The sequence below is a fragment of the Eubalaena glacialis genome, chromosome 14 (assembly GCF_028564815.1).
Source record: "Eubalaena glacialis isolate mEubGla1 chromosome 14, mEubGla1.1.hap2.+ XY, whole genome shotgun sequence".
NCBI lineage: Eukaryota > Metazoa > Chordata > Mammalia > Artiodactyla > Balaenidae > Eubalaena > Eubalaena glacialis.
Genome location: NC_083729.1, coordinates 53,394,733 through 53,410,325, shown reverse-complemented (window position 1 = coordinate 53,410,325; position 15,593 = coordinate 53,394,733). Strand labels below are relative to the sequence as shown.

General features: G+C 37.6%; 1 protein-coding gene across 2 annotated transcripts in view; it reads right to left on the bottom strand.

Annotated features, from left to right (window-relative positions):
* Nucleotides 1-276: 276 nt before the first annotated feature.
* COMMD1 (copper metabolism domain containing 1) overlaps nt 277-15,593 on the bottom strand; it is a 137,879-nt gene continuing 122,562 nt past the window's right edge. For both annotated transcript variants that reach the window (XM_061210656.1, XM_061210657.1), the window contains exon 3: nt 277-493. In XM_061210656.1, the coding sequence (XP_061066639.1) occupies nt 386-493 (108 nt within the window). In that variant the 3' untranslated portion in view covers nt 277-385. The remainder of the gene's footprint in view (nt 494-15,593) is intronic.

Genomic DNA, 15,593 nt, shown 5'->3' with positions numbered 1-15,593 from the left:
TCCCCCTTTTCTAATTCTTGCATGATTTATCATGTATAAATTCCTATAATCCTACCCAGGAATAAGCCACCATAGCAAGGGTTTCTAAAGCTGATCCCACCCCAGTCCTACTGAATCCAAGTCTCTGCGGATAGGGTCCTTAAGGTCTTTTTTTAAAAAAAAAGCTTTTATGAGTGCCTTTGTATGCTGAAGTATAAGAACGTCTGCAGTAGATCAACTATAAGAGTAAATGAAAGGAAGAGAGAAAGAAATCGCAGCAAGCTGAGGCAGGCAAGATTTGAACTTGAGGATTTAATACTATTGGGGGAATAAGATTTTTTTTTAAAAAAAGCAGATCCCTGGGGAGGGATCATGAACACCTTTGCCTCAACAGCTCCATCTTCAGCTAGGCTGGCTGCATCAGTGTGCTGATACTTTCTTCTACCTCCGAGAGCTTCTTCAGGACTTGGGTGACCTTGACCTCATCAAACTCCAAACACAGAAATTCAGATTCCTGGAAAATATAAAAGGATATTTTAGACAAGACCCTCAAGATAGCCAAGGCTCTGGATCTGATGTGATCTAGCTCCAAAGCCCAGGGCCCCTACCCAGCAAGCCTGACTCAGGCCTCAATACCTAAATGACATTTTTACCCACACAACGCCCTAAATGAAACTACTTCTATGAGGTGTTTCGTAAATGCTAAAGAGGTATACAAATGTCTGCTGTTCTCTTTAAGAGGCACATGAGAAGCTTTTCTTGTCTGTCATCACATTTAATCCCATAATAATTTTTAAGGTAAGTACTTAAGTATTGCTGTTTTATAGATGATGACTCTGAGACACAGGGAGGTTAACCTGTATCACAAAATCAGAAAAAGGCAGAGTCAGATTGTGAACTGCCAGCTCTGGCTGACTCCAAAGTCCATGCTGTCTCCATAGCACCCTGTAATAAAAACAATGGAAGGAGGATTTAGATTGGCTCTGTGTTTGCCTGGGAATTGGGCTACCTTGGATTTAGTGGTTATACTACAGTGACAAGCTGTGAACAAGTTGCTTGGGAAACATCAACCAGATAATTGAAAGATAACCAGATCTTGAAACAGCCTTAAACATTTCTGAGGCCCTTGCACTTGCTACAAGCCAACTCTCCCAAGATTTCCCTCAAATACATTCCTCTCAATAACTGTTAGGATCAATCAACCCCAAATTAGGTAGAAATCAAAGAAAAAGGCCTTTGAAGTGTGGTGACAGAAATTTCATGTACACTGGACAAATCCTAGGTCCACACTGTCTTGAGACAAGGGAAAAGTATATGATTTTAAGAGTGACCATATTCAAGATCCCAAAGAACAATAACCATGTAATTTTAGAGCAGTATGAATTCTTAGAGACCATATAACCCAACTACCTTGTTTTTCAGGTTATGAAATTGAGGCCCCAGGCATGTTAAATGACATGCTTATTATCCCTGTTTGTCGATGGCACAGCCACCAGATCAATGTTCTTTTCTCTATATTTTCCTTTCTAAATACATGGCATTTCCCACCCCCATTCAAAGTGGCAGGCAAAGGAAGACCAATAAGCCCCTTCAGAGGGAGGGAGTCACTCTGTCATCAGCTAGAAGAACCTTCAGGATCTGATTTTGTAAAAGTACCTTTGCTGTTGGTGAGCTGCTGTGCTGTGTCTGTACTGATGGCACTGAACATCACCCAGGAGAAACAAGTACAGAGGGGAAGAAGGGGCCTCTCAGATGAGAGTCTTTCAAAGGGAGGAAAGGCAGCTTTCCCTGGCTACAAGGAACTTTTTCCTCAAACATGTATTTAAATAGGAAAGGGGTATAGTCTCATATGTGAGCTTAGAAACTGCCAGGTTTTCATTTAGTCGAAAGCAAAAACCAATTTAAAAAAAAGAAAGATGCTCCTGTGTTTGAGCTACAGGCAGGGTTATCTCCTTTTGGAAATAAGAGCAAATGTATGGCAAATTAGGTACTTCACTTGGCTAAATTAAGAACAGGTCTCAGATTTGAAAGCCTCTTATTCTTCATTCAGTTTTATTGAGCTCTTTAGCCTGACTTTAAAACATTTAAAAATATTTGGCCTTTGGAACAATGGTCTAGAAACTAATAATTACCAGAGTCTAACATATATATTTAGGAAACTGGCAGAAAAGATGATGTAATCCATGTTTCACCTCAGTGAGATAAAGTCCGTTACAATAATAAATCACCTCGTTTTCCACTTATATGGGAAGAGCCTATTAAGGACAATGTTCATAGAGATAGGAAAATCTGAGCAAAGTTTATTAATAAATAGCCAGGATCTTTTTTGACTGAAGGTCATTAATTTGTTATAAGTTTCAGTGTTCAAATTATCTTTGATTGGACCTCTAAGTATTAATGAAGCTTGGTTTACTTTTAAGGGTAATCGAATACTAGAGAGAAAAAGTAGGCTAAACAGAGTCCAAAGTTAAACAAATATTTTCCACACACTCCCAACCTTCAACTCCCTCCCCTGGAAACAATGCACACTAACAGTCTTAGAAAGACACATGTAACCATACATGACTCTTGAAGAAACAGTTTACCTGAAACTGTATTATCAAGGCCTAGCTTCATCTAGTTATGTCATCAAAATATTTTATCAGGAATTCAGGGGCCTTTAAACTGGGGCTTAACACATGGAGCTTTGTTCAAATTTTGCATTTGGCTGCGGTACCCTACAGAAAATACATCTAAAACACTTGAAAATATCTTTAGAAATGCAGGTGATGCTTTTCAAGCCAGACGCAGAAAGTACAAGAGCAATCTGAAACACTTGATTTTTTTCTCAAAGTCATCCATCTTGATCTGGTCATAATGAGCGATGATAAGACTAAATTCCTGTATTTAAATATCTGAGTCAAGAGTTAGAACCTGCTTCTTAGCAGAGTGTAAATACATCATGGGATAGAGCCAGAAAATGGTTAGCAGGTGAATAAGCAGGTGCATCATTATTAAGAATATGTACTTTGTGATCACAGTGAGTACGGCAGTGTACTAAATTCAAGAGTTTAAGTAACTATTCCAAATTAGAAAAGAAAGCAAAGGTAAAATATTCAAATATTCTTTCCAAGCACAAAAGCTAAAAATTCATAAAATCCTAAGAAGAGATCTTTGAGAGGCCACCCTCTCCAAACTAACAACAAAAAAACCAAGCTAGCTTTTAATGACTTCTAGAGAAGGACATCTTACATGTTCCTAAGGAACTCCTTTCCCAGGTAACCACTCTGACATTCTTCAGGAAACTCTTACTTGTCAAACCTAAATCTTTAATGTTTTAGCTTAAACTCGTTTCCCAACAGGGTCAGAGAGTATAACTGATTATTATTTTATATAAAAATTGAAGGCTGTTATTAAGCAAGTGTTTGGTTTCTCCATCTACATACTATTAAATAACCTCTCTGTGTGTACTGTCCATTTAAATGACTTCCTTATCTAGGTCCAGAAGCATACCCTGACCAATTCTTTGGCAAAACAATACTCCAGTGACAAAATGCTAAAAATAGAAAATAAAAAGGACTATGACTTAATAAATACCTAAATAGAACCATTTAGAATAAATTGAACATAAGAAAAAAAAGAAAAAAAAAAAAAGAAAAAAAAATATAAAAAAAAAAAAAAGAAAAAATAGAAATCTTACAGCCTATCTTCTGTATTATTTCCCATGCAAAGTTTCCACAAAGCCTTATCCCCAAATTATTGGTCATATTTAGCATTAGAATACAACTTTGGCAAATTCTAACATGTGTGGTCTCTTAAAAATTCTAAAGTTGTGGGATGGAGGATGAGAGTGGGAAAGGATGCCTTAGGATCCTGCTAACCAATACTGATTCAGAAGGCCACATACAGGTGACCAGCTTTCATAAGGCTATTCCAATTTTTCTTTTGGCTTCATTTATTGACACAAAGGGACTCTTGGCTGAGCACAAACTTTTAGCCATGAAGCCTATCCCTCTGTTTGGGCTGTCCTTTCCTAAACTTAAATTAACCCTCTGAGCTGCAGCTCTGCCACTTTGTGTCTTCTGGAGAGAGAAAGAGAACATATGGCAAAGGTCAAAATTGGCAATAGTGTCCTGAAGATCAATTACATAATAAATAAGATACCCAAAGGCTTTGAACATTGCCCACCAGAAAAGTTTAAAACAGCTTCGTAAGTAAATCTGTGTTCACACTCAATCCCATACTTTGTGCAGCTTTCTCAGAATTATACCAATACTGCTCCCTAACTCTTTCAGGAGACCTCAAAATAGCTTCTCTGTGGCAAAGAATCCTCCAAGTTACTTCATAAGGGACCACTTATCCAAAATTAAAATTTTATAGTTCCCTGAAAACTGTGCTGATTATTCTCCACTTGTCTTTTCATAGCCATTCTCCACCTTTCTCTGCCTTGTTCCAGGTCCTATAAGATTGTGTCATTCCTTTGTTCTCTGGCTTACAGTTGGGTTCTGACAAGAGAAGAGAGAGGTCAGGATATTTATTCTCTTACCCCCAACTCCTTCTCCTCTGCCATTTCCAGTATTTTCTACGTGAGGGTATCATTTCTTTATTTCCTACTTTACTTCTGGCCTCAGTCACTACTTCAGTATAAACATGAGTTTCTTCAGACTGTGAAAGTACATAATCACCAAATACAAACTCCAAAGATGAGCACAGTAAGAATTTTTATCATGCCTAAGTTGGCAGAAAGGCTGCCCTCTAAGTGATAAATATGATAGTATGAACCAGAACCAGTATTTAATTTTTTCTATTATCATTTGATATTAAAATTATAACAGCATTTTGATATTAAAAAAGAAGAAAAAGAACAATAGTAACAACAACTGTGCGAGATGACATTTCATAAAGAATTTGCATCAAGGGTCTTAATACCAGACACATGGCCTCATCTCTACAACCTGTTCTTATACCCTATATCTAAAGCAATGGATAGCTTATGCTGTAGCTTAAAACAGTACTTTCCAAAAGAAAACTTGTGATTTATAATGTTTTTTAATATTTCGACAAACATTTTTAGCAATACATAATTACAACCAATGGTCCTTACTCAGGCCATTTTTAATCCTGAGGAAATCCTCATTTCAAATATAATAGCTGACAAGTCCTACATCTACTGTGTAAAAAGCATGATAAAGCAATTTTCCAACAGGGAAAAAAAAAATTATACTGTAAATCACAAAGCAAATTATGCTACTGAAGATCAGAAAATACTAAAATCAGACTCTTTGGGAAGCTACGACTGAAACTTAATGACCAAGCAACTAAATTAAAATGATTCACCCCAAAACTCAACGGATGTCCATAATGTGCTAAGACCATATGTGGGACTAAGACATGGTACTTTCAGAGCTGGAGCAGCTTCTAGAGGAAGTATTTATCTCTATTCCTGCAATCTCCTAGAAGAAGAGTATTACCAGTGTAGTATAAAAGCATTAATCATAACTGGATAACAATTACTGAGTTTTCTGGTGATGTCATTCAGGCATTCCAAAACACTTTTGTGAGGACAACCTGACAATAGGAGTTTAAAGTGCTTAAAAAAATTAAAAAGTCCCCATTCTCACAAATTCTTATTACATTAAAAGATAAACTTTATGAGAAAACATGAATTTTTAATCAGTTAACTAGAAACTCAAGGGAGAAAACAGACATTAGGTATCCAGGGAGTTTCAGATCTACCACAGATATAAGTTACTGCTAAACAAATCTAAGGCACCTAACTTCAACTTTCCAAGTGGCGCACACAGGTTTTATATAAAGTGGCAAAATTTTTAAATAAAATAACATCAGATCTTCATTATTCAGAAAGCTACTATCTGGGTCTCTGCTGCTTGACTTCCTCCTCCCTTTTGGTCCATCTTTTAAGTATTTCTACAAGATGGGAAAAGGAAGTGAAATTTAAACTGGTTAGTATGACTAAATCACAGCAGCTCTGCAAAAAGTTTTATAGAAAAGGAACTTGGAGGAACTTTCACTGTGACTTCACATAACTACTTTCGAAAATCATACCCATATGGTGGCAATTTAAGCCAGAAAGGTCTTCTTATCCCCAATATTTCCCTTCCTTTAGTAACCAGGACTACTGTTCTCAGCCTAGATAATGTCTTTAAAACAGAAATACTCCCAGGAGAGGTAATACAAAAAAGTCATTAACAGCTTTCTACAACTTAAATCAAGAGATTTATTTTCCTCCAGAAAGGATGAACCCAAGTAGCCTGCCCTAAAACATAGGGTACCTACTATTAAGAGGGACTGGGGGAAGTGGGATAAATAGGTAGGGCACAAAACATAAAAGTAGGAAAGTACCAAAGGCAAATCCTTCTCCTTATCACATAACCCATATCAGATGCACAGATCCACAGATGAAGTATCTTAAGCTAGTCAGATCCCAGATCCATACTCTCCATGCCTTTCTAATCACCTGATCACCAAGGTCACTAGGCACCAGGAAAACCTAGTGAACCTTATAAAGGGGCATTAGCAAGATAATCTCAATGAAATCCAAAGGCTGAATTTACACACACACAAACACACACACATCCTTCTGCTGGGGTGCTTTCATTTTCATCTGCAGGCTCAGGGCCTGTGACCCAACAAGGCAATGAGATCCCAAGAACACTGTCCACTCAAAGCTGTTCGAATTTCTAAGAAGAGAGAAGGTGGGAATAGGCCAAGAACAGGACCCTGAGATTCTTTTGGTTGAATATTTCTTAGCTGGAAAAAATCTAGAGCTATGACCTAGAAGAAAACTGGACATGCCTGTCCTGCCAATGTGTGGTCAAAAGGAAAACCTATTTTGGCCCAGGCAACCTGACTTGTTTCTGAAAGGCAGAAAATAGTTTTGACCTTGCAAGAATGAGTGGTTCTTTCATTGGCCAAATTCTGTACTGCTAAACCAAGACTATCACTACTCTTCTTCCCCCAAAGATTTCAGAGCAGCCTGACACATATCTGCTCCTCCTCAGTGTAGAGTGAAAGGTAAAGGTACCATCAATCTTCATTTTACCACTCAAACCAAAAGAAACCCAGAGACTAGCCCCACTTACATGAAGCCCAGAATTCCCAGCTCTTTGATTCAATCCATTGCCCACTAACATCTACATCCGACCCTCAATATGGACACTTTCAAACCTGATTAGTGTAGATTTAACAGAGTAGAAGGGGAACTAATTAGAAATACCCGATTTTGTACTGATTTACATAAGCATCAAGACTTAGACGCATTTAGTATTTTAGAAATACCCAAAAAGGAAAATAAAATGGAGCCAAGTTATGTAAACACTAAAAGCTCAATACAATTAGATCATTGGCTGATTTCTACAAAATATTGTGCTCTACCTCATTTTACAACTTTTCATTTTCAGCAGGATTTAATATTTAGCTGTTAAGATTTTCTGTATTTTGAAAAACTGTGGCTGAAAAATATTTGGGTAAAAAACGAGTTTTAGGTGCTCTGGTTTGATCTTTAGGAAATAATACAGAATTTTGGCTAAGTAGAACTAGTTTCCATGTGACAACGGACAAAGAACCAGAGCAACAACTGCTAAACAGCTGAAAAGGCAAATCACGCTGAAGGAAGGAGAAATTTTCACTTAAATTTTAGAGAAACCAAATGACAAAACTCTTTAGCACATGAGAAAGAGAGTGTTGCTAATTTTAGTTTGAAGTTCACATAGGGGCCCTTCATCATTCCTGATGAGGTACATTCCAGAGCAAACTCATTTGCAAACAACTTTGACAAACAAACTAAAATATATTTACATGAAAGGAATAGAGAAGATTAAAAAACAAAAACAAACAAAAAACCCCACCTCATCCAGAGTAGCTCATTTAGGCAATACCATTAGTTAGGCAGGAACAAAGTATGCAATGGCACTTGCTTTCTAAGGGGTTCTTGATAACCTAGAGATTAAGATGGGGGAAACACCTTAATACGTCCAATAAGAAGACAAGAGTGTGGCAATGAATGACAAACTCCTTGGCAGGGGAAGAAGACAACTAGAGGACAACTAGAGGACGTCTAATTAGAGGCCAATGCCATTGCTCTGCCAATAGCACCATCTATCTATTCCCAGCTTTCTCAATGTGGTTTCTTTTAAGTCATTCATGATAGCACAATTAAGCAGAAATAGGCATAGTTATAAAGCAGCATTTCCCTTGGCCCTTCTTTATGTAAGGAGGGCAAAGGCTGAAATGACTAAGGATAAGAAGACTTTTGAATTCAGAAAACGCTGATTTGGGGAGAAGAAGTTTTGGATGAATATATATATATATATTTTTTGGGCAATGTTGTGGAGAATGGGGATTAATTTTGTCGGATTTCCAACTAACTCCAAATACAGTAACACTCTGAGGCACTGGAGGTTGGAACCTTCATTTTAACATTTGAATTTGTGGGGGACACAATTCAGTCCATAATAATCCCCAGTGCTTGGAGTGTACTGTGTTATCAGGCATCCCCTAAGTGCAGTTATGATGATGATGATGATCTCACACGAGTCTAGGCTTGCTGTTCATATTGTATAGAAAAGAATTTCTAATAGTCCAGAAACAAGAAACACACACACACACACACAAAAGCTATCTGCTGACTGCTCAGATCTGCCAGCCCAGTTTAGCAGAAGCCATATCTGGCCTCATCCTTACTGAACTCAACTTTGAAATGTCATTTAATCAATAGGGGCTGCCAGGAAGGGGGCTGGAAAATGGCACAAAAGAAATCTTTCCTAATCCTCACTCCCAGATCCTATTAAGTACCTTGCTTGCCACACTGTATCCCAAAGTCCAGCTCTGAAGACTGACTCAGAATCTGGCATAACATTCTGTAAGAGAATATGGGGATGAGGGAAGAAGAAAGGATTTGTAGTCACTGCATGAAGTTAGTCACTAGCCTCTCTAGCTCAAATAGTTTACTGCAAACTTCTGGAGGTGGCAGAAAGAGAGGAGATTGCATCTTTATTGTCCAGGGTTGAATTCTGGCATCACTTAGGTTGCTGGGGCCTTTGTTTATACACAATAATCATCCCTCATATTAACATGGTGTTTTACAGTTTAGAAAGCCCTTTCACATGCATGACCTACCTCAGCTGATCCTTAGAACGACCCTGTAACTAAGCAGAGACCAAGCCAGAGGTAAGGTACTTTGAACAACTGTAGAAGTGACAGACCTTGTCCATCTGACCCCAAATCACATCTTTTTAGCTATATTCAGCAGGAAGACTTCGTCAGATAATGCAATGGATTTTATGGGTTTTGATATACTTCTGATCCAATTTATGGAGGAAAAGAAAGTTAGGCCTCATTTGCTTAATATTGCCCACAGTTCTAGAAACTAGGATTAAATGTTCAGCCCTTTGCAAAAGACAGAACAGGTAGTCAGGTCCTAACTGGCGAAGAAAGAGAATTTCTTACTTTGTCACCATTCATTCAGCAGGCTTTGGAAGTAGTGGAGGGAATAGAAGAGATTGAGGGGGATACAAGGATCATCTCTGAACCCTGGGGGAAAATGAAATGCCTAAAAAATGAAATGCCTCAATTAAAAAGAAGTCAGCCTGGAAGGCAGGAGTAGGAGAGATTATGGGAAAAGTGTGATAAATCTGAAAACATCAGCAAATGTAAGCGGATACTGATATTACACTAACGATAATAATATTAATAGCAATGATAACTAACAATGGCTAACATTTATCAAAGATATAAAAATGCCAGGCATAACACTAAGTGCTTTACATGTATTATTTCACATTGGTGAGGAGAATTTTATCCCATTTTACAGATAAGGAAAGATGAGCAACTTGTTTAAGGCCACACAGGTAATAAGTGGCAGAGCCAGTTTTAAACCCAGGTCTGTCTGGCTTCAGAGTCCAAGCACTTAACCATTTCACAATCCTGACTCACATTCATATATAATAACATAAACACCATTATTTATAGTCACTAAGTACCCACATGTGAAAGTTAGTCTATGATTAAGTTAACTTTAACAGACTCAAAGGAAAGCTGAGTGTTGATAGTACGATAACCCAAAGTTACTATGCAGAGACATATTATAAAGAGACTGAGTTCTTATTCTGAAGCAAGATGGCCTTTTAGTCCCTCTCTCTTTCTGCGTGTGTGTGGCGGCAGGGGGAGGGAGGGAGGATTCAACAGTATATATAGTTACTTGTCCCCATCACCACCAGTGGGAGGTGACATTTGCTTTTGTTGTTCTATTGACTAACGTGTGGACCTCCTTGACTGAGACTCCTTCTCCCAGATCACAGTCAGTAGAACCAAAATACCTGCTTAACCCTGGGGTTCTTTCCATCTATAATCAGAAGGAATTCCCAGTTCTGCCTTGTTATCTAACCCAGGAACACCAAATTATTCATCTTGAAAAAAATCACATCAGCATTTAAAAGCACTTTCGGAATACAAAAAGATAAATATGATCATTTTGCAACATATACAAATAACAAATCATTATGTTGTACATCTGAAACTGATATAATGTTATATGTCATATCTCAATTTTTTTAAAAAGCAAAGAGAATGAAAAGGTATTGGGAAAAAGAGAAAAATATATTGAATTATGAGTTTAAACCTTTAACATCCTTCATATTTGGCCCACATCTGTTCTCTGGCCAAGGCAAGGGTAAACAGGGCTGCGTGGACTGAAGGAAAAGAGTGCCCTTGATAATGCCCGAAAGAGCACAGTTCACTCATATGTAATCAAGGCTGACTGAAAACCACCTAAAACTGAGAGAATGTAGGCGGCATATACACTGTTAAAAATAAAAATAAACAAACATAAATAATTAGTAAAAATAGTGTTTACTCTACTTTGTAGTTTATTCTTTTGTTAAAAAGAACATATTTAGCACTCTATCCAAGATTATGTCAGTAAGTCAGAAATATGAACTATCTAAGAGGGGCCAAAGAAATGGGACAAAAATATCAGCGAAAACAATGAACTATTTTGAAGAAAAGAGAGGTATGTCCCCAAAGGAGATATAAGAAAAACATCTTGACAGTATGACTTATGTTTCCTATTCAAAATAACAGTCTATGTTTACCTCCTCAACTTGGTTTGGCAAGTTCTTTGCCAATGGAGGAAGCATGAATAGAATATGGTCCTCATCTCCTGGCCCCAGTTGTGTTTTGAAGGTTTCTGAAGAATTTTAGCCATATTTATAGAATATAAGGCATTTAAAAATTTTCATTACATCATTTCAAGTATACAAAAAAATGACAAAAATATGACTCTACTATACTCTTTCCCCAGATTCACCATTTATTCAATTATTTATACTTTGCCACATTTGCTTTGTCATTCTCTCTCTCTCACAACCACGTGAGAGTAAATAGGTTATGTCATGCCCTTTTATCCTAAAAATTTTAGTGTATATTTCCTAAAGACAAGAAATTTTCGTATATAGTCACGGTTATACAATATTGATAAACACTACTATCTAACCCAGTCTACATTCAAATTTTATCAAATACCTCAGTAATGTCCTTTATGAAGTTTTTTTTTCCTGCTTCCAAATCAAACCCACAATCAATCACACATTGATTGCATTTAGATGTCATGCATCTTTAGTCTCCTTTAATCTAGAATAGTTTCTCAGTCAACCTGTCTTGTGTTTCTTGATCTTGACATTTTTGAAGAATATGTTAGTTATTTTATAGAATGTTAATTTGGGTTTGTCTGCTGTTTCCTCATAATGAGATTCTATGTACGTGCAAATGCCTATCTATTCCCTTGTTCCTACCCCCAGTGATTAGTGAACATGGGTTCTGAAGTCATACAAGCCTAAATCCAAACCTAAATTAAAACTTCACTACTTTCTAGCTGTGTGGCTGGCTAAGTTTTAAATTCCTAATCTGTAAAATGATGATTGGATAGGGTTGCTGTGAAGAATTAATGAGATAATGCATCCAAGGCAACTTAACACAGATGGGGTGGGGTAAACTGTATCTTACATTCTCTGATTTTACCACAGTATCTCATACCCCAGCAACATTAAAATAATATTGGTTGATTAAGCAGCATCTCTACTGACTCCAGGTTAGAGCTGCCAAGAACGTGAACTTGTTTAGGGGAGTGCTGATGAATACCGTGACTAAAAGCAGGGTCAGGAGCTCAGATGCAAAGCCTATCCCTTCCTGTCAACTCATCACTGTCAGTTCTAAGAAAAAAGAGAACAGCCAAATCAAGCAATTTTCTTATAGTCAAATTTTAATCTTCAACAATAACACTAAAAAATCAGGAAGCCCACAGTTAAGATGCCATTCTTTCTTCATTTCCGTAATTCCCTTGCCCATAGCAAGAGGGCAAGGGAGCTCGTGTGCAGAGCATTTCCAATCTATTGTTTTAGTACGATAATCTCATTCTCCCCACCTTCTCTTAGAAGACACCAATAAAATTATTCTATTTATGTTAAATCACCCCATGTCAGAGATTAAAACAAAACAACAAAAAAAGAATTATAGTAGCTGAACCAATTCTTCAAAGTACAGAAATACAAATCCACTTTTGAGATTTGGAATCGAATTTAATTGGTATTTTTCTATGTTACTATCTCAAATATTTCATCATTTTTCTGTTTTTTCCCCGTCTGTCAATTAGAACTTCAAATGAAAGTCAAATGATCCCTAGGGGGAAGAAAAATAAAATGAAACAAACAAGTAAATTTCTGTGTCCCAAATTTCAACCTGTGAGGAGGGGCCTCTAGCAAAGCAAGCGGAAAATTAGGTTCTCATCACTGTGCCAAAATGAGGGTTTACATCTGTAGTCTGAAAAGATAAAAGAAAATTTTATTTTATTTATTTATTTTCTTTTGACGGTACCGCATGGCATGCGGGATCTTAGCTCCCCTACCAGGGATCAAATCCACGGCCCCTGCAGTGGAAGTATGAAGTCTAACCGCTGGACCGCCAGGGAAGTCTCAAAAGAAAATTTTAATGCGAAGTCTTTATTTTCATCAGTGAAGAGTAAAAATATATAGTATGAACATTAAGACAGAACTTCCAGTAATTCTGTCATTTATAGGACAGAGGCCCTAAGTCTGAGTCTGCCTTCAAGAAATACTTAGATTAAAATGAACTGTTGGGCTTCCCTGGTGGCGCAGTGGTTGAGAATCTGCCTGCCAATGCAGGGGACACGGGTTCGAGCCCTGGTCTGGGAGGATCCCACATGCCGCGGAGCAACTGGGCCCATGAGCCACAATTACTGAGCCTGCGCGTCTGGAGCCTGTGCTCCGCGACAAGAGAGGCCACGACAGTGAGAGGCCCGCGCACCGCGATGAAGAGTGGCCCCCACTTGCCACAACTGGAGAAAGCCCTCTCACAGAAACGAAGACCCAGCACAGCCATAAATAAATAAATAAAATTAAAAAAAAAAAAAAAAAAAAAAGAGTGATTTATAAAAAAAAAAAAAAAAAAATGAACTGTTTTAGAAATGGGAATTCTCAACCGGAGGTTAAGTCTAAACATATGACAATGATGATGCTATACCCTGAAGATCACTATTAACCTCTGTTCTTTAGGACGTAATGGCTCATAATTGGAAATTTCCAGAAAGTAATATATACTTTTGCAAACATCTTTAAATTTAGGGAGAAAAGTACTTCTCAACCACTCCACTGCATCACCCATTAAGATCTTACTCAGTATTATGTTTAAAAGTTCAGTATATTTAAAACATTTTTAAAGTTAAGGTTAGAAAGGAGTATGTAAATGCATGTAAACTCCGCCATTTTATACTGTTTCCCTCTCCCTCTATAGGAAGATCAAGAAATGAGACTCCTCCATCATTACACATAGAATCCAAAGCAATATCATGAAGGGAAAAAAATCATTGGCTTGAGAGTTAAGACAATTTAGATTTAGATATGGCTCCACTATTAAAAGCTGTGTAACGTTGGGAAAGTCATCTAATTTTCTTAAGTTTTGGTTTCCAAATCTAGAAAATGGAAAAATTGTATTTATCTTATAGGACTGTTATAAAGATTAAATAAGATAGCATATATGCAAGTACCCAGCACTGTCTTGTGTGAAACAGACTCTCAATAAATGTTAGTCTCTCTTCCTACCCTGTTACATACATCCTGTCCCCTGACACTTCAAAAGGAGTTCTCCTGAACACTTTAACTACAGCTCTGCTTCCTTCAGAACAGGCACTTGGCTCTTAATAGTGACAAACAGTCATGTGAAAGACTCCTGGGACCTAACATTGTCCTGGTGAAACAAAAAAGAGCTCACATGGGGAAACAGCACCAACTGCTTCAGGCTATGACAAGCCCCAAACAGTAAATCAACTCCTGCATGTTTTTACAGTGTTACTTAACATCCTGAGAGCTCTGTGCTCTTTCAACACACTTTTTTTCTCCCTGCAAGGATCAGGCACACTATTTGCCCTCTCTTCCCTTCTTAATAGAAGTCTTTATTCAACAAGACCACCCAATGGATTCAAATATTAGGAATTAGAAAAGGCTACGCTCAACCATGAAGAAACTGGCAAAGTCTCAGGACTAAACAGTAAGCCCTTCTTAACCTTTCAGAATCTGGATTTTTGTGCTTTCTGTTCTTGGAAATAGCAGACTTGCTGATACACTGGTACAAACATGTCTGTTTATTTCCCTCGCCTGCATTATCACAAAAGTCTTACCATGTAGAAGACCTCTTGCTGAAGTCCAGAACCTTAGACTCTGCCTGTAATCCAATAAAGCAATGCTTCCCAACCTCTCCCACTTCATGGTATAGATAGACAACACAGGACACTTCTGAACTGAAGGGGCTTGAAAGTATTGATGGCTACAAAGGATCAAATACAAGCAGCATTGAGAGAAAAGGTATACAAAGATAAACCTATTTGCCATGTGACTCAGAGACTTTTATCACATAAACATAATTGTTTCAGCTCCAAGCTGCTCTAGGCCAATGTCCACACTCCTTCACAGGGCTGACCACCCATGTCAGACCTAAAGGAAAAAGTGGATTTCAGAAAAACAATCAACATTTTTTTTTTTCACACACACACACTGTATTTTATTTTTACAAGAGATAAATAGACTGACACCAAGCATTGTACATGGATGACCACAACAAAAGCAACAATGAAACAATCAACATTTGACTGGAGGCAGCAGGTTCTCAATGTAAAGACATTAAAACACTAAGTCAGTGAATTAGGCATGAGATACTTATTGACTGTCTTATATCTGCTAGGTATAGTTCTAAACACTGAGGATTCAGTGGTAAGCAAGATGGAGTCTCTGCCCTTGAGGAGCTAACATTCCAACAGGAAAAAAAGGCAATAAATTAAAACAATTTAAAAGGCAATTTCACTAGATCATGTAGATCAATATTTTTGATCTACAGTAGACATGTAGATCAAGACTTTTGACATTCAGGAATTCCCTGGAGGTCTAGTGGTTAGGACTCTGTGCTTTCACTAACGAGGGCCCGGGTTCAATCCCTGGTCAGGGAACTAAGATCCTACGAGCCGCGCGGTATGGTTAAAAAAAAAAAAAAAAAAGACTTTTGACGTTCTGAGAAAACCGTTAGCCACTTTCCAGGTAGTTTACTCAAGGAGG